The 25,917-nt window shown below is 40.7% G+C and overlaps 1 protein-coding gene across 1 annotated transcript in view; it reads left to right on the forward strand.

The window, feature by feature from the left end:
• Nucleotides 1-25,917, forward strand: part of SUN5 (Sad1 and UNC84 domain containing 5) — a 59,682-nt gene that overhangs the window by 7,387 nt on the left and 26,378 nt on the right. Inside the window, exons 4-9 of the mRNA XM_043980797.1 lie at nt 3,845-3,944; nt 8,766-8,824; nt 9,266-9,339; nt 11,085-11,119; nt 13,224-13,332; nt 16,342-16,420. Coding sequence (XP_043836732.1) covers nt 3,845-3,944; nt 8,766-8,824; nt 9,266-9,339; nt 11,085-11,119; nt 13,224-13,332; nt 16,342-16,420 — 456 coding nt within the window. The remainder of the gene's footprint in view (nt 1-3,844; nt 3,945-8,765; nt 8,825-9,265; nt 9,340-11,084; nt 11,120-13,223; nt 13,333-16,341; nt 16,421-25,917) is intronic.

A 25,917-nucleotide genomic window follows, 5' to 3' on the forward strand; every position in this document is an offset into this window, starting at 1 on the left:
GCTAAACTCCTTGAGAAAGCTGTCTCTAATAGGGGCCTCCACTCTGTCTCCTCTTATTCTCTTCTTAACTCTCTATAATCTGGCTTCTGACCTCATCAATCAACTGAAACTGTTTTCTCCAAAGTTACCAATGATTTCTTAGTTGACAAAACCAATGAATGGCCTTTTCCCAGTCCTCATCCTTCTTGATCTCTCTGCAGTCTTTGACACTAGTGATCACCCTCTTCTCCTTGGTATTTTCTCCTCTGTGGTTTTCAAGACACTAATCTCTTCTGATTTTCCCCCTCAGTGTCCCTTGCTGCAGATTCATTCAGGTCATGATTTTATCTTGTCCCACAGGGTTCTGTCCTGGGTACTCTTCCTTTTTCCCTCCATACTTCCTTACTTATGATCTCATCAGCTCCCATAGATCAATTATCATCTCTATGATGTTGATTCTTTTTTATTACATATTTTTTTATTTTCCCTCAATTACATGTTAAAACAATTTTTAAACTTTTTTATAATTTTGAGTTCCAAATTCTATCCCTCCTTCCCTCACTTTCTCTCTCTCTGATATAGCAAGCAATCCAATATAATTTATATATCTACAATCATGTAAAGCATTTCCATATTAGTCATTTTTTTAGTGAGGCAATGAGGGTTAAGTGACTTGCCCAGCCAGGGTCACACAGCTAGTAAGTGTTAAGTGTCTGAGGCCGGATTTGAACTCAGGTATTCCTGACTCCAGGGCCAGTGCTCTATCCACTATGCCACCCAGCTGCCCCCATATTAGTCATTTTGTACAAGAAAACTTGAATAAAAAAAGAATGAAAGAAATAAAGTGAAAAATAGCATGCTTCAGTATGTATTATGAGATAATAAGTTCTTTCTCTGGAGGTAGTTAACAAGCTTCATCATTAGTCTTTTGTGATTGTCTTGGATCTGAGAATAGCTAAGCCACTCACAGTTCTTCTTTGAATAATATTGCTGTTAGTGTGTACAATGTTCTCCTGGTTCTGGTCACTTCACTTTGAATTGGTTCATGTAAGTTTTTCCAGGTTTTTCTGAAATCATCCTGCTTGTAATTTCTTATAGCATAATCATATTCCATCACAACCATATACCACAGCTTGTTTAGCCATTTCCCAATTGATTCTCAATTTCTAATTCTTAGCCACCACAAAAAAAGAGCCATAGATATTTTTATATAAATAGGTCCTTTTCCCTTTTATGTGTCTTTGGTATATAGACCTAACAGTAAGTATTGCTAGACCAAAGGGTATGTGGTTTTATAACCCTTTTGGCATATTTCCAAATTGTTCTCCAGAATGGTTAGACCAGTTCACAACTCCACCAACAGTGTATTAGTGTTCCAGTTTTCCCACATCCCCTCCAATATTCAATATCCAACATTTTCCTTTTTTTGTCATATTAGCCAATCTGATAAGTGTGAGGTGGTACCTCAGAGTTGTTTCAATTTTCATTTCTCTAATCAATAGTGATTTGGAGAATGTTTTCATGTGACTATAGATAGCTCTGATTTCTTTGTCTGAAAACTGCCTGTTCATATCCTTTGTCCATTTATCAATTGGAAAATGGCTTCTATTTTTAGAAATTTGACTTGGTTCTCTATATATTTGAGAAATGAAGCCTTTACCAAAGATACTGGTTGCAAAAATTGTTTCTCAATTTTCTGCTTTCCTTTTAATTTTGGTTGCATTGGTTTTGTTTTTGCAATTTTTTTTAATTTTATATAATCAAAATTATCTATTTCACATTTTCTAATGCTCTCCATGTTTTCTTTGGTCTTAAATTCTTCCCTTATCCATAGAGCTGACAAATAAACTATCCCATGCTTCTAATTTGCTTATATATCACCCTTTATGTGTTAATCATGTACCCATTTTGACTTTATCTTGCTATGCAGTAAAAGATGTTGGTCTATACTTAGTTTCTGTCATACTATTTTCCAATTTTCTCAACTATGATGATGATGATTCTCAAATCTGTTTTTCCAGCCCTAACTTCTTGGATGACCTCCGGACTCTCATCTCCAACTACCTTTCAGAAATCTATATCTAGATGTCCAGTAGATATCTTAACTCAATATGTCCAAAACTGAATTCATTATCTTTTCCCCAAACCCTTTCCCCTTCCAAATTTCTCTTTTACTGTTGAGGGTACCACCATTCTCCCAATAGCATAGACTTAAAACCTAGGCATCATCTTCAGTTGCTCACTAGCCTCCCATATACAAGCTTATGCCAAGGCCTTATGATTTCACCTTTGCAATATTCCCTCGAATACACACTACCCTTCTCTCTGCCTCAACCCTGGTGCATGTCCTTAACTCTTCATGCCTGCACTATTTTAATTGCCTGCTGGTTGATCTGTCTGCCACAAGTCTCTCCCTAATCCAGTCCATCCTTCCCTAAACTACGAAAGTGATTTTCCTAATTGAAGGTCTGACTATGTCACCCCCATACTCAATAAACTCTAATGGCTCCCTATCACCTCTAGAATCAAACATAAAAAGTCTTCTATTTGGCCTTTCATAATCTAGCCCCCACCCCACCTTTCTTATCCTCTTACACCTTACAGCCCTCAACATACTCTCTGATCCAGTGACACTGGCCTCTCTGCAGTTCCTTAAACAAGACCCTCAAATATCTCAATTCTGGGTATTTTCTCTGGCTTTCTCCCATGCCTGGAATTCTCTCTCTCCTCATCCCTACCTCCTGGTTTCCTTTAAGTCCCAGCTAAAATTCCACCTTCTGCAGGAATCCTTTCCCAAGCTCTCTTAAATCTAGTGCCTTCTCTCTATTTATCCTGTATGTAGCTTGTTTGTATATCATTTTCATGCTTTCTCCCCCATTTCACTGTGAACTCCTTCAAAGAAGGGACTGTCTTTTGCCTCTGGTTGTATCTTCGATGCTTAGCACAGTTCCTGACACATTGTAAGTATATGATACCTATTAACAACTGCTTCTTAGTTTCCTCACTTTTGAAGTGGGGATAAACAAACTTGCACTATCTGTCTCAAAAGCTTCTTGTTAGGAAAGTTCTTTATAGATATTAAAATACTTTACAATCGTAAGCCATTGCTATTATTTCTATAACATTTCCTGGTCCCAAAGAGTTTTCATATGTAGCATCTTCTTTGATCCTCACAACACTTCAATGAGGAAGGAATGGCGGTGATTATTAAGCCCCTTAACAAATGAAGAATGAAATTAACTTCCCCAGGGTTACATAGGCTAGTGAGTGGCAGAGCCATAATTTTAACCCCTGTCTCCTAACTCCATAAAAATGCACTTTCTAATAAATGACTGATATAGTAGAAAGAACCAAAGGCTTAAAATCAGAAGACTCTTGTTCAGTTCTCTTCTATCCAAGTCTCCATCACCGAGAAACCATGTGAATAGGCAAGTCACTTCCCTTGGGTCTTTAGTTCCCCTCGCTGTAAAATTACGGGGTTGGATAAGATGGTGACTGTGGTCCCTTCCCATTCTAATGTTCTTTTTTCTATATTCTAATCTCCCTCTCAGTTCTGACTGAACTGTTTTAAGGACCTCTGAACTCTAACATTCTAAGTTTTTTATATCCTAAGAGCCCATCTAACTATGTCATTCTATCCTCCATGATTTGATTCTAAATCCTCAAGATTTCGTTGTCTAGCATTTGCTTAATGTCCAGAATACATCTCCCCTATTTTCTTGACCCCAGAAATTTCCTCGGAACCAGGGATGCCATTTCCCCTTTCTCCCCCTCCAGTCTTCCCAGGGGCCTTTTCTTCCCCCAAAAGCCTCTGTTCCTCACCACCTCCAGGATGGTATGCCTCACAACCTTCTTGTCTCCACAGTTAACTTCATCTGCTTTACCTCCATCCTGAAAAACACTGTTTGTAAAGCTCAGCTCTGCCCCAACTACATTGGGTGGACCCAGACAGGGGCAACAATACTGTGAGTACAAAACCCAGTCCCAGGGAAGTGAGAGAGAGGGAAGCAATAGACCAGAGTGAAAACCAGGCCCCTGAGAACCCAAGCCCAATCCAGGGCCCCTGCCTAGGAACAGTGATAAAATCAGCTGGATAGGCTAAATAATGACCCCTGGAGAGGGCACAGAAAATAGGGATGTGGTCTTAGCCTGGATCTCCCAGGCACGAGGTGGGACTGGCTAACATATGGGCAGAAAGACAGACAGAGACTTCAGTGTGGCCTGGAATAGTAAAGAAAAGCTTCTTAGCAGAGAGGCAAGCTTTGAGCTGAGTTCCAAAGATCAGATAGGGTTTAGGAGAGAGAGAGACAAGGAGGGAGTAAGAGAAAGGAGAAATGTTAAGGGGAGGCGATAGGGATAGAATCATAAGCAAGGGAGATCATTTGGGCCAAATCAGGACAGGGACAGAGGAATCCAGGCTCTCTCTATATATCAAATCAGAATTTTAGCTTTCTCAAATCTGTCTTCAAAATGTCTCCACCTCCAAAACCACCCAATTTCAGACCTAATCACTTCTCACTTAAACTAGGTTTTGGAGTCATAGTTTTATAGCTAAAAGAAAGAATATTAGAGATCATTTTACAGAGAAGGAAACTGATGCCCACAGACGTTAAAGTGACTTGCCCACAGTCACATAGGTAGTAAGCAAGAGATCTGGGATTTGAACCCAGGTACCTTCAAATCCAGGTTACTTCAAATCCAGTTCTTTTTTCCATTATACCACCCTGGTATCGTAACAGCCTCCTAGATGTATTACCAAACTAGCTCTTTTTTTGTGAGGCAATTGGGGTTAAGTGACTTGCCCAGGGTCACACAGCTAGTAAGTGTTAAGTGTCTGGGGCACCTAGGTGACGCAGTGAATAGAGCACTGGCCCTGGAGTCAGGAGGATCTGAGTCCAAATCCAGCCTCAGACACTTGACACTTACTAGCTGTGTGACTCTGGGCAAGTCACTTAACCCCAATTGCCTCACAAAAAAAAAAGTGTTAAGCGCTGAGGCCGGATTTGAACTCAGGTCCTTCTGAATCCAGGGCTGGTGCTCTATTCACTGTGCCACCTAGCCACCCCCCAAAAAACTAGCTCTTATTCTGTATTAGAAGGGAGGCATAGTGTCCAGAGCTAGGGAGGTGATTGTCCACTCTGCTCTACCCTGTTCAGAACAACCCCATTGGGAATAGCATGTTGTTGGTGTTGTTATTCAGTCACCTTTCAGTCCTGTCCTACTCTCCATGATCCCATTTGGGGTTTTCTTGGAAAAGATACTTTGGTGGTTTGTCATTTCTTTCTCCAGCTCATTTTACAGATGAACAAACTGAGGCAAAGAGGGCCCAGGATCATACAGCTAGTAAGGACCTAAGGCCAGATTTTTTTTTTATTTTTAGTGAGGCAATTGGGGTTAAGTGACTTGCCCAGGGTCACACAGCTAGTAAGTGTTAAGTGTCTGAGGCTGGATTTGAACTCAGGTACTCCTGACTCCAGGGCCGGTGCTCTATCCACTGCGCCACCTAGCTGCCCCTAAGGCCAGATTTTAACTCAGGAAAAGAAGTCTTCCTAACTCCAGGCCCAGCATTCTATCCACTGCATCACCTAGCTCAAAATGATGGTGATGGATCTTGAGATCATGCCCTGTAAGGATCAACTGAATGAACTAGAGACATTTAGCCTAAAAAGAAGACTTAATAAAAATGTGAGAGCTGTCTTCAAGTTAAAGCTAACATCAATAAGTATAAAATGCAAAGAGGCAAACTAAAACTTGGTGTGAGGGAAAACTTCTGAACAATTAAAGCATCCAAGAATGGCATGGCCTCCCATGGGGAGGTAGTTGGTTCTCCTTGCCAGGGGTATTCAAACACAGATTTGCTGGGTATGTCGTAGAGAGGCATCTTCTTGAGGCAAGGGTTGGCCTAGATGTTGTCTTGAGGTCCTTTCTAAATCTGAGATTCTGTGAATCTAATTATTACACTCCTCTGCTCAGTAACTTTCAATGGCTACCTATCATCTATAGTAGAGGTCTAAAAGTGGCTTGTGGCTGCCTGAGGCCTGCCCAACTCACCAGTGCTTAGAGAACAAGATTAGCATAGAAGTGGGAATTATTTAACAAAAAATCAAACTTCAATGTAGGTAATGTTGGTTTTGTGGTTTTCTAAGTCAAGATGTGGCCTGCAGAGATTTCATTTCTACTAGAGTTTAATTTTCAGTTTGTCATTGAAGGTACTTCATAATCTACCTATCTCCCCACACTTTGTCTCCCCCTTCTCTATGGAACTATAACTGGCATGGGGCAAATGAGCCTTTGTCCCAGGCCACTGAGGATGGTGCTCACTGCCCAGGCTGATTGCCTTCATTCTACCTTCTGGAGTAGGATGTACCAGAACTATCCCAGGTCCCCAGGCACCACTCTAGTGGCCTGTCTTCATGCTCATCTGTCTGCTGCTTCTCTCTTTTAAAATGAATTTTAATAAGACATTATTAAATCTAGTTGCCCCCAACCCCCGCCTCCATCACTCCTCAAATCCGGTAAGCCAGTCACCTCACAGGCACCAAGTGTACCATAAACATTACTATTTCCAGATGTTCCCACTGTCCTCCCTACCAGTCGTGCCCTTCCTTTTCTTCTCCAAATCCTACCTTTCCTTCAAAGCCTAGCAAAGCCTTCCCAGGACATTCTAGCCCACAGGGAACTCTCCCTCTGAGACCCTGCAGTCAGCATTTTTCCTTGGTCACAGACTTTTCTATAGTATTCTCTAATTTCCACATATGCATTAGTCTTCACTCCGATAGAGAAGGTTACCCCCTCCCCGTGGTCTCCCATAGCACCAAACAAAGTCCCAAAAGCAAGTCGATTCTATATATACCTGTAGACTTGACACACTCAAATAGCCACAGCAATCCTCTATGCCAGCACCCAGTACAGAAATGATTCCCAGTTAGTTATATATTCTGAAAAAAGAAGCCCAAACCATAGATTGTCCAAAACCATGGATAAACCAAAGATTATTCTGTTTAATTTTTCAAATGTACTCATAGCTCAGCTTGAGAAAAAAAAGAGATGTATCTTCCTAACTGTGCTTTGCTTAAATAAATGTTACACTGAATATTTATCCTCCAAGAAATGGCCCAGGAAGCAGACCAAAACATCTCAGGATTGTGAGGTGATTGTTGTTGTCATTGTTTAAATTGGTCTCTTGGTTCTGTTTGCTTTACTTTGCATCAGTTCAGAGAGTTCTTAACAGTTTCCTCTGAAACTTTCCACTTCCTCTTTTCTTATGGCACAATAAAATTCATTGTATTCACAGACCATAATTTGTCTACCTGTTCCCCAGTTGGTGAGCACCCCCTTAGTTTCCTGTGTTTTAAAGCAATAAGTTCTAATGGTTCTAATGGTCAGGCATGAGCATCATGGCCAAGGGGAAGACTTGGAGGCAAAACATCCATTCATAACCCCTGAAATCACATCCTCCAGGTTCTCACATCACATACTTGGAAAATCAGCCCTGCAGCTAACCCTGAACCAAGCAAAGATATGACCCTTCTAGGTCTTTACTTGAGCCAGCATGGGCATAAGGCCAAAGGAGTAAGTCTGAGCTCTAGGTAATCCACAAGACCAGGTCAAGAATTAATTAGGGTTTGGGCTATGGGGTGACAGCTGTCAAGAAACATACCACAATATTCAGGATATGTCTTCCCTTCCACCATTCTTCTTCTTGCCCCAGCTCTAATTGCAGCCCATACCATATTTCTTCTTCTTCTTCTTCTTCTTCTTCTTCTTCTTCTTCTTCTTCTTCTTCTTCTTCTTCTCCGTCTCCTTCTCCTCCTCCTTCTTCTCCTCCTCCTCCTCCTCCTCCTCCTCCTCCTCCTCCTCCTCCTCCTCCTCCTCCTCCTCCTCCTCCTCCTCCTCCTCCCTCCCACTTGCTAACAGTGTGACTTTGGAAGCAAGCACCTATTATACACCAGGTACCGTGATAAATAAACACTTCACAAATATTATCTCAGTTGATCTTCACAACAATCAGATGTTGTCATTATCCCCACTTTACAGTTGAGGAAAAGGAGGCAGACTGAGTTTAAATAACTTAGCCAGTCAGTGTTTGAGGCTGGATTTGAACTCAGGTCTTCCCAACTCCCGGCCTAGTGCTCTATCCACTGTACCGTGTAACTTCTCAACCTCTCTGGGCCTCATTCTACTTAATTGTAAGATGAAAATGTTGGGCTAGGGGCAGCTAGGTGGTGCAGTGGATAAAGCACTGGCCCTGGATTCAGGAGAACCTGAGTTCAAATCTGGCCTCAAACACTTACTAGCTGTGTGACCCTGGGCAAGTCACTTAAGCCCCATGGCCCCGCAAAAAAAAAAAAAAAGGAGAAAGAAAATGTTGGGCTAGATGATCTCTAAGGTCCCTGTCAGCTCTAAATCCTATGATCCAAAGATTGCTCTCTTTCAATACCTGAAGGGTTGTTAGGGGGAGAAATATATGGACGCATTCTGCTTGGCCCCAAAGGGCAGAATTGGATGCATGTTCCAGCCCAATTTTAGGGAAAACTTCCTGAAACTTAAAGCTATCTAGCAAAGAAATGGACTGTCTTTTAAAAATGGACTGTCTTGGGAGGTAGTATGTCACAGGAGGTGGGCAAGCCAAAGTTGGCTAACCCCCCTGCTGGGAGATGCTACATAGACAATTCGAGGATCAAGTAAGGGATTGGACTAGCTGACCTCTGAGGTCCCTAAAAATTCTAAGATTATCCCATGACTGAACAAAGGAGCTTGACATACTGCTCTGTCCCTTTTAACAGCAAGAATTTGCTCCATAAACTGGTGGAAAAGCTGACCATTCTGCTCTTCTGTGTGTTTGGTATGTACTAGAAGATCACTTAAATCTGGGGCTGATCATCTCTGGCTGCAGCACCAGCCATCCACAAGACTGTGAAAGACCCTGGGCTGGTTTGGGGGTGGCCCCTCCCACCACTGCACCTGCCTCGCTTCCCTTTTACTGAAGCCCTCACACTCCCTTGACAACACCCCGTTGCAGAGTCTTTGCAGTTCTAAGTCCTACCATCCTAAAATACACTTGTCTACAGAATGGCAGCTCACAGCTTGCATGGCTGTGGTCAGAATCCCAGTACCCACAAGAAGAAAAAAAGGGAGGAGCTTACAGGTGGGTGGTGCCTTTGGGATCTCCTGAAGGGCACCACAGATTAAGCACAATCCCCCTGCCTAGTCCTCCGAGTCTCGAGGCTCCTCAGGAGCGAGGAGGGTGGGATGGGTCTCATTCTCCCTCTTGTTCCCTCCACAGCCTTCTGGTTCATCATTATCTTCTTGCCAACCAAGCTGGATACAGGGCGAATGAGCATGAGGACTCCAGGTGAGGTGGGTGGCATTCAAGGCTCCTCCAGAAGTCATCCCCAGCCTCAGATTGTTTGCCAAGTCTTCTTTCCCACAGCTCCCCTCTGTATAACCCAATAGCTTCCAAACCCCCAAATGCAGGGTCCATCTCAACCTAGTCCCACCTCTTCCAGGAAGCTTTCCTGACTAATGTGCAGTGATCTCTCCTCTTCCAAACTCAAACAACACCAGATTGTAGACATAGTAGACATTCAGAAAAATGTGGCTGTACTTTGTCTCCTGGACACTAAACACATTCTATTTTGCATAACCCGTAGTTCTGACTGTGCCTTTCCAATCCCCACAAGTCTGTGAGCTCCTTGGTCCTCTTTCATGATGAAAAGGGAATGTCAGAGCTGCTCAGAACCTGAGAATAGCATCCTGACCCTAAACTCTGGCCCAGGTCACAGAACCACCAAATCTCAGAGCTGGAAGTAGCCAGATTAAAAAGAAAAGGAATCTATGAAGGGAACTGTGATTCTGGCCCCAGTCATCACAAGGGAAGACAAGCATTTATTAAGTTCCCATTATATTCCAGGGACTGTGCTAAGCACTTTACAAATATCTCATTTGATCTTCCCAAAAACTCCTGGGAGGTAGGTGCTCTTATTGTCCCCATTTTATTGCTGAGGTAACTGAGGCAGGCAGAACTTAAGTGATTTACTGAGGGACACACAGCTAAGGAAGTATCTGAGACTGGATTTGAACTCAAATCTTCCTGATTCTAGGCCCAGTGTTTTATCTACTGTGCCATCTAACTGGTAGCTGAAATATTTCCTGAAGTATTTGCTGAAGGTCGCCTCTGTTTCCTCATGTGTAAAATGAGCTGGAAAAAGGAAATGGCAAACCACTCCAGTATCTTTATGGGGTTACAAAGAGTCGGACACAATTGAAATGACTGAACAACAAAAATGACTTCTCATCCTAAATTTCTGATGGGAGTCTTGAGAGGAAGTGATTATCAATCTTAGAGTCTGTAAGATATAAGGAGAATAAAGCTGACACCCCAACCCCCACAATTTCAGGAAGAATAAATTTCATAAGAGTTCAGAAAAAAAGATAATAGGAATCCTACAGTCTAAAACACTACAGTAGGCCCTTGCAAGTCAAGGCATCACCTTCCTGGTGTCATTGATCCTCTTCTAGAATCAAGATCAAACAACCACAAAGAACAAGAATGACAAGAATGTTGGATTTGGATTCTATAGTACTGGCATTGAATCCCAAGTCTGCTGCTGGCCAGCTGTTTGACCTTGGGCTAGGTGCTATTATTATCCCCATTTTACAGTTGAGGGAACTGAGGCAAACAGAAGTTAAATGACTTGCCCAGGGTTACCCAAGGCTTACAGGAAATCCCTTCCTCCTCCATGGGCCTCAGTTTCCTGATCTGAAAAATAAAAGTGTTGGGGTAGATGATCTCTCAGGTCTCTTTGAGCTCTAAATACTATATTTTTTTGGTCTTGAGGTGGGATCTAAGGTTGTTGATGATTAAATCCCTGGGTAAGGGGAGAGATAGTCATCTCTCCACATCCTTTTGGCTTTATGGGCTGGGAGAAAAAGGGATTTCCAATGGGCCCTTTTCCAGGAAGGAAATTGGGAGAAGGAATAATAGAACCCTAAAGTACTCACAGTTTTCTGGAGACTGACTGCCCACCCTGCTGTATCCATTAAAAAAGAAGATTGAAAGCTAGGGAACAAAATAGCCAACTGTGTTTCCATTGCCTTCCTAGGTCAAAAGCTCCATTTCTTCACTCAAGGAACTAAGGTAAGAGGGATTTCTTAAGGAAAACACAATCTCCTGCTTAATCCAAGTTAGTGTCACTCAGGACATAAACACAGACAGGGCTGCTGGCCAGTTAGCTCTGATATTAAAGAATATTGTAAATGAGATCATAATCTACAACCTCAGTGAAGGTAGGATTTACATGAAAGAAATTATGGAACCTTTGAAATACTGATGTTTTACAAAAAGAATAATTGAGTTTCATGGGGTTTTGAGGCAACCTCAGTTAAGTGATTTGCCCATGGTTACATGGATAGTACGAGTCAGAGACTGGAGTTGAACTCAAGTCCTGTAATTGAACCTGCTAATCTTCTTCTCAGTGGCCTCTCTAGGTATTCAAGTGATGAAATCATAACTAAGTCACCACCCAGCATTTGAGAGCAATGAGTACTCATCACAAGTCAATTATTATTGAGAGGCTGCATGATGGACAATTATTGTTCATGACATATTTCCAAATTCTTATTGCTGCCCTGTGGAAGAATGAGTTAGTGGATCATAGATTTCAAATTGAAAGGGACCTTAGAGATTATTGAGCCAAAAATTCCTGGGTTCAAATCCATCTGAAATATTTATATCTCTCTTTTTTGTGGAGCAATTGGGGTTAAGTGACTTGCCCAGGGTCACACAGCTAGTAAGTGTTAAGTGTCTGAGGACAGATTTGAACTCAGGTACTCCTGACTCCAGGGCCGGTGCTCTACCCACTGTGCCACCTAGATGCCCCCTATCTCAAATATTTATAAACTATGCGATCCTGGGCAAGTCACTTAATATCTCTGGGCCTCAGTTTCCTCATAAGTAAAATAAGAGGGTTGGACTAGATGGCCTTTGATGTCCCTTCAAGCTTTAGATCAGTAATCTTAAAATTCAACAGGAAGCAGGCCTTCAGTTACTGTCCCGGCAAAGGTCACTTAAATGCCAATGTTCAACATCCTGCAGGAGCATCACAGAAACCTAGAGCTTAAGAGATCTCAAAGGTTTTAAGAACATAGCACCGAGAGCTGGACAGGAGCTCAAAGCTCATTTAAGTGATATTGCTCATTTTAGAAAATGGAGATGCAGGAAGAAGTAATTTGCCCAGGGTCATAGGTATAAAAAGGAACAAAGCTGGCACTGAAGTCCAGGTACTCTGACTCTTATTTCAGGACCCTTTTCCCTACATTATTTCTGTCACCAAATCCAACCTATGGGCAGTTAGATGGTGCAGTGGATAGAGTGCTGCACCTACAAGCAGGAGGACCTGAGTTCAAATCCAGCCTCAGACACTTAGTACCTGTGTGACCGTGGAAAGTCACTTAACCCTGTTTGCCTCAGTTTCCTCACCTGTAAAATGAGCTGGCAAACTACTCCAGTATCTTTGCCAAGAAACCCCCCAAATGAGGTCACAGAAAGTTGGACACAACTGAAGACTCAACAACAACTCCAACCCATCCCTAGGCAGTCATTCTTTCTACCACCAAATTTTTTTTAATTAAAAATTGGGGCAGCTAGGTGGTACAGTGCACCGGCCCTGGATTCAGGAGGACCTGAGTTCAAATCCGGCCTCAGACATTTGACACTTACTAGCTGTGTGACCTTGGGCAAGTTATAACCCCAATTATCTCACCAAAAACAAAAAACAAAAATTAAAAATTAAAAAAGAATGCTCAGGTTTCATTTAAATAATATTTGTATTTAAGGTTTATAAGATGCCTCACATACATTATCTCATTCAATGTATATGGTAACCCTGCAAAATAAGTAGTACTACTATTATTATCCCAATGCTGTCTTCTCTCTCCGTCCTGGCACCAGAATTTCTGTTTCTATCAGGAAATGTTCCAGCTTGTTAATATACCTCCTAAAAGTATGGTTTCTTAGAACAGGACTCACTTTGCTAGATTTGTTCTGACCAGATATAACAATCACTCCATTCTAGACATAAGTATGCAGTCTAAGATTGCTCTGGCTTTTTTGACTGCTGCTTCATCTTGTTGACTTATGGGGAACTTATGGCCTACTGAGAGCTCTAGATCTTTTGCATATAAATTATTGTCTGGTCAGGTTTCAATTCACCTCTTAGCCCTTGCATTCATTCCTCAAAAAGGTTTTACCAGGAGAAAGTGAGAAAACATGCAGAAGAAATCCAAGCCCTGTATAGTCTCATGAAACAACTTTCAGCCAAAGTCCAAGAAATGAAAATCATGTCTAATGAGGTGAGTCAATAAAGTCATGGCATGATCAAATTGCCACTTATTGCCTTGCCCCCTACCATGACCCCTATCAAACATAGTTGGATTGGGAGCCCTGGGAAGGCCATGTGGTTCGAAATTACCTTTGCCTACGCCTACAGTTTTTTTAATTAAATTCTATCTTTCAATCAACAAAAATACACCTTTTCTCCCTCCCATGCCCTCCTACCCTATCCCCAACTGACAAGGAAAGAAAAATAAACTCCTCTTACAAACATATATAATCAGGCAAAACAAATTCCCACATTGGCCATGTCCACATATGTTTGTATATGTGAGTGTGTGTATATACACGTATATATATGTGTGTGTGTGTGTGTATATATGTATATATATGTATATATATATTGTGTGTGTGTCATTATCTCTTTATTAAAGAAAGGTGACAAGTATACAGAATTTATCAAGTGCATGTGAGCCTCTCTCTTTTATATACATATAAATACACATATATGCACATATATACATATACACACATGTACACATAATTTTGCACTCTGAGTTGTTCACCTCTTTATTAGGAGGTGGGGTAGCATGTTTCCTCATTAGTCCTCTGGAATCATGGTTGGTGGTTACCTGATTAAAGGTCCTAAGTCTTTCAAAGTTGTTTGACTTTACAATATTATTGTCTTTGAATAAATTGTTCTGGTTCTGCTCACTTCACTCTGCATCAGTTTATACAGGTCTTCCCAGGTTTGTCTGAAACCATCCCCTCATCACTGCTCATGGCACAATAGTTTTCCATCACATTCATATACCATGACTTGTTCAGTTATTTCTCAATTTATGGGGACTCTCTCACTTTCCATTTCTTTGCCATGTCAAAAAGAGCTATAAATACTTTTATACATTCTTAAAGTTTGTTTTGCTTAAGACTAACCCCAGCCTTAATCTACAGCTTCCCTAATTCTCCCTTCTCTTTCCCCCACCCCTTTTTCTCTGCTGAGTATTTGTTTCCTATTATATATATCTACACATACACTTATATGTGTGTATATACATATATACATATACACATACATATACTTCCCTCCTTTGACCAGTTCTGATGAGAGTGAGGTTCAGGTGTCAACTGCTCCCCTCACCTACTCCTCTTTCTTTGTATACACTTCTACTTTCACATGCTGATCACATAACATAATTTCCCCTAACTTTTCTCTCTTACCACCACCCCCGCCCAGTGTACTTACTCCTCTTCCCAACCTTTCCATTTTTCTTTTAAAATCATCAAGACATAACACTCTCAGACTTTTTCTTTAATTAGATTCCCTCTATGATTCTAATGATAATTGTGTTCAAAGGAGACATGTGTATCATCTCATATTAGAGTTTAAGCAGCTTGTTTACCTTTAACTGTTACTCTTGATTCCTGTGTTTGCATCTCAAAGTTTTTATGCAATTTAGGTGTTTTTATCAGGAATGCTTGGAAGTCTTCAATTTTTCTAAAACTTCATATTTCCCCTTCAGCATTATACTCATTTTTGCCGGGTAAGTTGTTCTTGGCTGTCAGTCTTTATCCTTTACTTTCTGGAACATAGTATTCCAAGCTACCCATTAAAGCTGCTAAATCATGTGTGATCCTGACTGTGGCCACTAGGTACTTGAATTCTTTCCTTCTGTTTGTTTGGACCTGCAAAGTGTAGATTTTCACTTCGATGTTCCTGGGAGTTTTGATTTGGGGGATTCTTTCAGAAGGTGACTGGTGAATTCTAGTTCTACTTTGCCCTTGGTTTTAAGAGATCTGTGCAATTTCCCTTTTGATTTCTTGAACTATAATTTCAAATAATCTAATGATCCATATTTTTTCTCCTTGATCTGTTTTTCAAGTCAGTTATTTTTGCTATGAGATACCTTTCATTTTATTCTATTTTTTTAGTCTTTTGACTCTCTTGCTATATTTGTTATTGTCTCATGAAGTCATTTTTGTCCGTTCTAAGTTTTAGGGAGTTTGTTGCTTGGAGAAAGTTCCTTGCTCGATACATAGTCCAGGGCCCACAACTCCTCCCTACTCTGCAACACCACCCCTGTATGAAGGTCCCCTTCTCAGTCCACCCTGGATCTTGAAACTGAGTAGTAAGCAACAAAGCGACCAGTTGGCCCCCGTTCCCACATTCTGCAGGAGTTTTGCTGCCCCAATATAGATTTGATACCTCATTTTGCCTGATGCTCAATCTCAATCCTCTTTTATTTCCTGGGTACAGGAATGCTTCATAGGGCTAACACTCCTGCCCACATCCCCAGTGTTTACAGACCTCTCTGACTATATCCCTGTGCTAGAAAACAATATTCAATGTGATTTTTTCTTGGATTTCCCAAAGTTGGGTCTAGTGAATTTTTATATCAGTTTGGAGGAATTTTTAGGGAAAGCTTGTTGTACTTCTTCCTACTACTCTACTGTCTTGGCTCTGCCTTTCTTACATTTATAATTAGTAAATAATAAAATTTGGCTTCCAATCCAGTTTCCTTCCAATATTCAAGACTGCTACTCAAGGGACTTTAGGACATAAAATATCAAATGAGTGACCTTAGAGGTAACCTAACCCAAACCCTCATTTTTCAGAAGAGGAAATTAGGTCCCAGAGAGAGGTAATGAATTAGTCCAGGTTAAACATCTCACTAGTGGCAGAACCCATCCTTGACTCCAAGTCTTATGATTCCCAATCCAAAAGTCTTTCTACCAAACCATGCAGCTGCAAACACTAGTCTTTTCTTGAGTGCCATTCCCACTCTCCTGGGTCACAAAGGAGAGACCAGGCAAGAGAATTTAGATCCTCATCATAGCTTTTCCCCACTCCTCTGCTGGAAAAACATGCCCTGCTAATGATGCCTCAGTGCCATCACTTTTCCAGATGGACAGTGTGTGACAAAGTTTTGAATATATAGACACATCAACATTATCCCATGGGAATAAGTAAAAAGATATAAACATATCAAGTTGTCCAAATAAACACCTTGAGTTTATTTTGCCTTTAGGACCTAGTGGCACAGAACATAATGAAGAAGATACAAGGAGACTATATTGAAAAGCCTGATTTTGCCTTGAAATCCATTGGTATGTAATCAAAGCCTCTTAGAGCCAGCAAGGGCTCCCAAAGATCATCCATCCCCTCCTCTAAGCCCAGCTTGTATGTTACCTCCTCATCGATGCTTCCCCTGATCCTCCTAGCTAAAGGTGATTGCTCCCTTCTGGAATCTCTCATGCTAATTGACATTCCCTGTGCATTTAATCATTTACAAATTATAGTCAAAAATATGGAAGGGACCTCCAAGATAATATAGACCACTTCCCTTCTGTACTCATGAATCAGTCCATAGCATCCTTGACAAGTCATCATCTAACCTCTTCTTGAAAAGCAATAGGGGCAGCTAGGTGGTGCAGTGGATAGAGCACCAGCCCTGGAGTCAGGAGGACCTAAGTTCAAATCCAGCCTCAGACACTTAACACTTACTAGCTGTGTGACCCTGGGCAAGTCACTTAACCCCAATTGCCTCACCAAAAAATAGAAAAGAAAATAAAAGCAATAGAAAATCAGAAACTCTCCCCTAGACCTCTCTTCCTCCAAATATAGCATATTCTACTTTTGGACAGCTCCAATTATAAGGATGTTTTCTCAAATAAAGGTACTGCCTTTATCAGATAAATAGATATTGAGTCAAAACCTATTAAATTCTCTCCCTAATTTCCACCTGTTGATCCTAGTCCAGTCAATTAATTAGCCAAGCAGCACAAATCTAGGGAAAATGGTTAGAAGTTGCAGAGAAGCAAGGCTGGGCTTAATGTCAGGAAATCCTCCCCCCTTCCTATGAAAGCTATCCATAAAGAGAGTCAGCTGCCTTAGAAAATAGTGGATTCCCTTCATTGAAGGGAGAAGATGGATGGATGGATGGATGGATGGATGGATGGATGGATGGATGGATGGATGGATGGATGGATGGATGGGCAGACAGAAGACAGATAATGACTTGTTATGTATGTTAGAGGATTCTTTCTCTGGCATGTGTTGAACCACTTGGTCCCTCAAATTCCTTCTAACTCTACTAAATTCTTTGGTTCTATGTGAATCCCTTTTCCATGTGACATCCCTTCACATATTTGAAAATATGTCCTCCCTTCTCTTCTCTGAGATAAATGTATCTATCCAGTTCCTTATACTATTCCTTATGCCACATTTTCCACAATGTCAACATGCTGGTTTATTCATTCAACAAGCATTTATTAAATGCTTACTACATGTCAAGTACTGTACTGGGTGTCAGTGATATAAAGACAAAAAAATGTTTAAGTTCTTGTCCTCATTACATGCTGTTGGGGAAAACCACTGCACACATACAATTTGTAGATAGATAGATAAGTAGGTAGATGGATGGATGGATGGATGGATAGATAAATAGACACGTAGATGAACAGAGTACATATGTACATACATATTTTACATATTTGTGTATGTGTGTATATATGCACATATATAAATACAAAATTTGGGAGAAAGGGTCTAATAGCATCTACAGAGATCAGTAAAAACTTCCTATAGGAGATAAGTTTTGAAGGAAGCTAAGATTTCTCTGAAGCAGAGGTGAGGAGAGAGAACATTCTAACTAAGGGAGAAAAACATATGCAAAGGCATAAAGATAGAAGATAGAATGATGGTATATCATGTATGAAGAACAGAAAATAGGTCAGTATATTGGGAACATAGAATATGTGAAGAGGAGCAATATATAAAAAGCCTGGAAAGGTAGGATCGTATAATCATAGATTTAGAGCTTGGAAGGTCAGCTAATCCATTCTTCTTTCATTTTACTGATGAGAAAACTGCTGCTTAGAAGGTTAAGTGACATACCCACTGTCACATAGGTAGAAAATGACAGAGGGGGGCAGCTAGGTGGCACAGTGGATAAAGCACCGGCCCTGGATTCAGGAGTACCTGGCCTCAGACACTTGACACTTACTAGCTGTGTGACCCTGGGCAAGTACTTAACCCCCATTGCCCCGCAAAAAAGAAAGAAAGAAAGAAAGAAAGAAAGAAAGAAAGAAAGAAAGAAAGAAAGAAAGAAAGAAAGAAAGAAAGAAAGAAAGAAAGAAAGAAAGAAAGAAAGAAAGAAAGAAAGAAAGAAAGAAAGAAAGAAAGAAAGAAAGAAAGAAAGAAAGAAGGAAAGAAAGAAAGAAAGAAAGAAAGAAAGAAAGAAAGAAAGAAAGAAAGAAAGAAGGAAAGAAAGAAAGAAAGAAAGAAAGAAAGAAAGAAAGAAAGAAAGAAAGAAAGAAAGAAAGAAAGAAAGAAAGAAAGAAAGAAAGAAAGAAAGAAAGAAAGAAAGAAAGAAAGAAAGAAAGGAAATGACAGAAATTGGATTTAAATCTACATCCTCTCATTCTAAATCTAGTCCTTCTCCCACTATTCTCCAATAATTCTGGGTTGGAATCACATTGTGAGGAGCTTTAAATGCCAAACAGGAGTTTGTATTTTAGCCTATGGTCAAAGCAATAGGGATCCTGTGAAAGTTTTTGAACAGGGGAATGGTATGACCAGTTCTGTGCTTTGGGAATGTCAATTTGGCAGCTATATGAAGGATGACTTGGAAAGTGGAGAGACTGGTGGCAGGATGACCAATTAGGAGGTTATTACAATAGTCTGGGCAAGAGGCAACGACAGCCTAAATGGTGGTTAGAGTAGAGAAAATGAGACAGATGTGAGAGTTGTGAAGGCAGAATATGTGACAATTGTTTTAATATGGTAGGAGAGGAACAAAAATCAATGATTGATCAATTAATCAACAAGCATGTATTAAGTGCCTACTATGTGCAAGACACTATGCTAGTTGTTGCAAATCAAAAGCATAAATAAAACAGTTTCTGACTTCAAAAGGCTTATATTCTAAAAGGGAAGACAGTACATATGCAATGCATGCACACATACCCACAAAAAAAATCTGTACAAAATGAATAAAAGGTAATTTGGGGGAGGAACTAGCAGATGGGGGGGATCAGTAAGGTTATATATAGGAGATAGCATAGGAGCTGAGCTTTGAAGGAAACTTGGGATTCTAAGAGGTGAAGATGGTGAAGAAGAGGTGAAGATCACATCCAGGCACAGAGGACAACCTGTATAAAGACACTGACACAGGAAATCATACATCATGTGGAAAATGAAGCAAGAAGTCTGGTTTGGCTAGACTGAAGAGTAGATGTCAGAGGGTAATACATAATAAGACTGGATAGTCCCATTCATAGGCTGCTGACCAGAACTGGGAGAAGTTAAGCAAACATGATGACTAAGCTCTGGCTCCACTACAAATTTACATTATCTCACTTCAAATTGGCCCTCAATGCAGTACTTTCCCCTTTCCCCGCCCCCCAACAGATTCTCTATCCTACTCCTTACAGCAGTTGTTCCAAACTTCTTCTCTCCTCAAGCCTGATACTCCATGTAATCCCCCAAACCTCATTGCTGAGGAGCTCAACCTCTATTTTTTTTTGCGGGGCAATGAGGGTTAAGTGACTTGCCCAGGGTCATACAGCTAGTTAAGTGTCAAGTGTCTGAGGCTGGATTTGAACTCAGGTCCTCCTGAATCCAGGGCTGGCACTTTATCCACTGCTCCACCTAGCTGCCCTGAGCTCAACCTCTATTGAGAAAATGGAGTCTATGTGCAATGTTCCCTCTTCTTCCCTTTTCTATATGTCACGGCCACTTGAGATCATTCCCCATTCTCTCTTCTTTTACTCTAGTCTCTGATCAAGAGAAGGCTTTTTCTCACCCCTCTAGATGCACCTTTGAAACCATCCACTCCCTTTTTCTTCAGCAAATTGTCCCCCTACCATCATCCCCCTTCTCTCTCCCTTATCTTCAATCTCTCCATAACTACTAGCCCGTATTTCCAAAACTGAACTTATAAATGGCTCAGACTGGTTATCATTCTTAAACATTATGGATACTAACAACACCTACCCCCCAGAGTTGTTGTAAGAATCAAATAAGATAATATTTGTAAAGTACTTAACACAGTGCCTGCCACATATAAATGTCTCTCCCCATATAAATGTTAGTTATCATTATTACTATTATTATGTATTATCTCTGTACCCCAGGCATCTCTATGTGTAAAGCACTAAGTAGGAAATAAATTGTCCAGAGGTTCAACCTCCAACATTATGGACCAAATTTTCCTTCAGATCTAAGCAAAGTTAAGGGTTTTAGTACACAATGTATTTTTTTCCAAGGAGACCTCATGGGCCTCAGGTAATCTGTTCACAACTTATGGGCTTCTGTACCTTTTCATTCTCAGAGTCCACTTAGTTGACTATTCATAATATTTTTTTCTTACTTACCAGAAAGTTCCATTAGTTTCCCTATGGTCCATAGGTGGTTGTGACAAAGTATCTGCTACCATTCTCTGGAACTATTTTGTACATGAGCAAGTTGCTCAATCTCTCAATTACTTGGTATAGAGGAGCTTTCTCTAGTTCAACTATCTTGTGTGTTCCCTGAAAACCAATTTTTCTTTTTAATTTTTTTAATTATAATAAACATTTTCATTTATAGTCTTAAGTTCCAAATTTTATCCCTCCTTCCTTCCCTCCCCGTTCCCCTTCCTGAGGTGGTAAGCAATCAGATGTGGGTTTTACATGTGCAAAAAAAAAAAAAAACACATTACCATATTAGTCATTTTGTAAAAGAAAACTTGAATAAAATTTTAAAATGAAAGAAATTGAAAAATAGCATACTTCAATCTGTGTTCCATCGATATCAGTTTCTTTGGAGGTGGATAGTATGCATCATCATTAGTCCTTTGGGATTGTCTTGGATCATTGTATTGCTGAGAATAGTTAAGTCATTCACAGTTCTTTATCAAACAATATTGCTGTCTCCGTGTACAATGTTCTCTTGATTCTGCTCACTTCACTGTATATAAGTTCATACAGGTCTTTCCAGGCCTTTCTGAAATCATCCTCCTTGTCATTTCTTATAGAACAATAATATTCTATCACCATCATATACCACAGCTTGTTTAGCCATTTCCCAATTGATGGGCATTCCTTTGATTTCTGAGTCTTAGCCACCACAGAAAGAGCTGCTATAAATATTTGTGTACAAATAGGTCTTTTTCTCTTTTGGGGGATATCTTTGGGATATAAACCTATTACTGGATCAAAAGGCATGTACAGTTCTATAGCTCTTTGGACATAGTTCCAAATTGCTCTCTGGAATGGTTGGATTTTTTCACAACTCCACCAAAAGTGGATTAGCATCCCAGTTTTCCCACATCTCCAACATCCAATATTTTCCTTTTTTTGTTATATTTGCCGCTCTGATAGAACAGCAGTTTTTCAATAAGATTCTGTTACCTTGCTAAAGGTCAGAACAATGAACTCAAGAATCATACCATTATTTGTTTCTGCCAGCATTCTTCCAAGTCAAAGTCATGGCTAGTTGTTAGGCTTCTTTCAACTCTTCTTTCAGCTGACAAATGTACTGGTCACAAGTCCTTACAGCCTCTCCATCTTCTGAGATTCAAAAACACAAGTTAATAGGCAGTTGTTGCTCTTGCTCAAATACCACCAAGAATAGCATAAAACCTGTGGTATCATTCCTGATAGACTTGTTCTTATGTGTTATAAAGGACATATGTTGATTATACTGAGATTTCCACTCATGCCTCAGTGCTTCTAGAATGTTCATTAATCTTTGATTAAGAAAAAAGCTGCAAGTCTCCTGTGTAAGATATTATGCTTTTATACTTTTTGATTCCTGCCAGAGTCAATATTTCCCTGAATAACTATTTTCTAATACCTTAAATAGTCTGGAGTTGACTATGATCAATGCTGATGTTCCAAATGTTTTCTGGATCTGGACCCACCAAAGCCATGATGCCCAGATGCCCACCTTCCTACTAACACCAACAACTTCCTTAGAAACATGAGACTTCCTCCAATGTATGTCAAATATGGATGGTTTTTGTTATTCATCCACCCTTTTTGTAGGCTGTGTTTTCCTCAGCAGCATCTAGAATCACTAGAATACAATGATCATATGGCAACCACTGTCCAGCATAGCATCCTCACTACACATTTTCAATCATCCCTTCTACTTAAAGTTCCATGAGTTCAGGGGCAGCTAGGTGGTGCAGTGGATAAAGCTTTGGCCCTGGATTAAGGAGGACCTAAGTTCAAATCTGGCCTCAGACACTTGACACTTACTAGCTGTGTGACCCTGGGCAAGTCACTTAGCCCTCATTGCCCTGACAAAAATAAATAAATAAAATAAAGTTCCATGAGTTCAAATGGGGTGGACCCCCAAAAATGTGAGACCCAGGCCTCTGGCCCAGCCACTCTGCAATCCTCCTTTCAATGCATCTATCACTCATGTGGCCTTCCAGACTGGAGCTGTAACAGGAAATAGTTCTGCCTCTTAAACTCTACTCTGCAGCAAATGTTCTTGCATCCATAATCTCTGTTTTTCTAATCTTTTGTCTTTGCTCCAGGAAATTGTTGTCTTCGGGTTCATTTCTCAGCAGGTTTTTTGTAGGCACTTGCTTCATTGTCTATGAAACCAGTGAAGGCCTTTTGCTTTGCCTCTATGACCCATAAAGGAGATGTTCTGAAGTTAGTTTTCGTTGGATTTTCTTGAGTTTGACCACACACCTGGTCATTCCTTACACATTTTACTCTTTTTAGCAATTGCCCACAATAACCATTAGCTGTGCTGACAGAGCCTTGCATTTTCACAGAGCTTTGCCCACGTGTACCAGGTTTGACCCTGTCTACTTCCTTAAGTTACATCACTCTTCTTTCTATTAACTTCTGTAGTAGGCCACTGGTAAATAACATTTCTCTTCTGAGCAGAAATCCTCAGGGTCTTCCCCTCCCTAATTGATTCTTATGTGAAGGCAAACTAGGCCTCCTTTGCCTCAATTCTTACTAGCATTTTAACTATTGAATGAGTGTTATCTCATATAAACTGAGACATAGAAAAGACCTTAGCTTAAAAAGGCCAAGGTCTCTCTCTGCATCCAGAGCCATCACCAGCTGTCCTGACCTATGTCTTGCCACTGAACCCTGATGACTCTGGAGCAGAAAGTGAGACAAATAATTTTACACATCTCTGCCTCACTTAAATCCAATTCATTTGCAAGTCAAGATATCACCCTTCTGATGTCATTGGTCCTCTTCAAAAACAAGGGATGAGGGGCAGCTAGGTGATGCAGTGGATAGAGCAGTGGCCCTGGAGTCAGGAGGACCTGAGTTCAAATCCAGGCTCAGACACTTAACACTTACTAGCTGTGTGACCCTGGGCAAGTCACTTAACCCCAATTGCCTCACAAAAAAAAAAACCACAAGGGATGAACAACAATCTGTGAATAGGAATAGCTGACCCTCCTGGGGACCCAAATGGCCAGTTCCAGTTGTACAATTCTGCTATCTCCTCCTCCTCTTCTCCCTCTTCCTCCTCCTTCTTCCTCCCCCCAAATCTGCCTACATGGGAAGTCATGCCCTCACATATGGGTGCTCTGTCCAAAGGAGTATAAATGTTGATTACTTGGGGCTTGGGGGGGGCTAGGTTTTTTTTTCTTCCCTACTTATTTATTCTATCATTGTTTTTATTTTCTTTTGTTTTTTGAAAACTGGGATAATTAACTCTTTTGTCTCATGTATTTTTTATTTTGTGATTTCTTGAAATATGGCTCTAGAAAATCAGGTTGTGATAAAGCCCATTGGGATTCAAATGGAGTTACTTGACTATGCCTATAAATCCAAATCACTCTGGCACTCACTGATTGGACAATAATAGATCTCAGTCCAAACCTTATTTGCTCATTGTTTGGGTTTTGATGGCTCAGTGTGAGTGTAAATAACGATTGTTTCTGTTCTGGCCAGTTACTCTGAGGGTCTTCCCCTCCCAGGCTGATTCTTACATGAAGGCAAACTAGGCTGTCTTTTACCTCAATTCTTACCTAGCCTTTAATCCCTGAATGGGTATTGTCTCAGACAAACTGAGACCTTGGAAAGACCTTAGCTTAAAAAGGCCAAAGTCTCCCACTGCATCTGGGGTCATTGCTAGTCATCCTGACTTATATCTTGCCACTGGACCCCAATGACTCTGGAGGACTGAGTGGGGCTAATGATTTTGCACAGCCCTGCCTCATTTAAATTCAATTCATTTGCAAGGCAAGACATCACCCTGCTGATGTCATTGTCCTCTTCAAGAATAAAGGACAAATACCTTTTGCCAATTTTTTTTTCAAGAATCCACGTCTCTTCCTAGGAAGAGGAAGCCCATAGCTGGGATGTCAGGAGATGGGAAAAGCAGTGTTAGCAGAAAGAGAAAGAGGGATCTCTTCCCATGTTAAGAGGGATGGGGTTGGGGGGCAGCAAGATAAAGCTCAACCCATCTCTCCTGTTTCCTGGTGCTCTTATACCAGCCTCTTGGTTTCATTGGAAAAGAAAAACTTCATCACTAATGTACAATCTTGAACTAACTGCTAATAAAATGGGATTGTTTGTGTAAAAAAAAGAATAAAGGACAAATAACAAAAGTAGGCCACTCCAATCTACCTCATGATATCTCCTCAGTCCCAATCCAATAGCAGTGCTCACTGCCCCCATGGCAATGGGCAATGGTAGTACCCACTGGTACCAAATGGGGAACCCAATCCCCCACATGATGATCAGGTCCAAATCTTAATGACAGCAGAAGGATGAGAAGAAGCAGATCCTAAGATATCAAATTTCCCATTAATCTCTCAGCAACCTCCTGCCCTGAGCCTGATTAGGACAGTGCAGTTTCTCTGCCCTGGAAAGAATTGTGGGAGTCTCCCTTCCTGGGGTCTTGGAAGTTCTGTTTCCCTTTGTGGAAATTTCTCGGATCTTTTAAGCCCCCACAAAAAAAGAAATGACAAGGCAGAAGCACCCCCCTCCCACATATGTAAAACAGTAAATGTTCATGCTGGAAGAAACTTTGTAGACCATCTAGCCCTGTACTTATTTTATAATGGTAGAAACTTTAGACTGTAAGGGAAAGGAAACTGAACCAAGATCACACAGTGACAGAGGAAGATTAATCAAGTGAATGAGAAATGGAAAACATCCAGTGAGACAAAAGTTATGGTCTTTTTCCATCTCACCCAGAGCCTGATTTTTCTTATTTCCTTGACATGAATTAATCATATTAACCAATTAATATGATTAATAATTAATTTATTAATTAATAGTTCTGGCGGCCTTAGGCCTGCAAGTGGAGCTAAAGAGATCTCCTGTCTGAAATGAGGAACCAAGAGCAGAAAGTGGTTCAGCCCTTGGCATCCTAGCTGAAGGTGCTACTTAACTCTTGAGAAGCAATTGAGATTTAGTGGTCCCAGAGTCAGAAGATCTGAGTTCAGGTCCCAGCTTTTACACTTACTGACAACTAATCTTACCTGTTTCCTCAACTATAAAATATGACCCTTAGCTTCTCAAGGGCAGGGACTGTCTTTTGCCTTTCTTTGTATCCACAGTCATTAACCCAGTGCCTGGCACATAGTAGGTGCTTAATTAATGCCTTCTTGACTAATTCACACTAC

Source organism: Dromiciops gliroides, chromosome 2, assembly GCF_019393635.1.
Source record: "Dromiciops gliroides isolate mDroGli1 chromosome 2, mDroGli1.pri, whole genome shotgun sequence".
Lineage (NCBI taxonomy): Eukaryota > Metazoa > Chordata > Mammalia > Microbiotheria > Microbiotheriidae > Dromiciops > Dromiciops gliroides.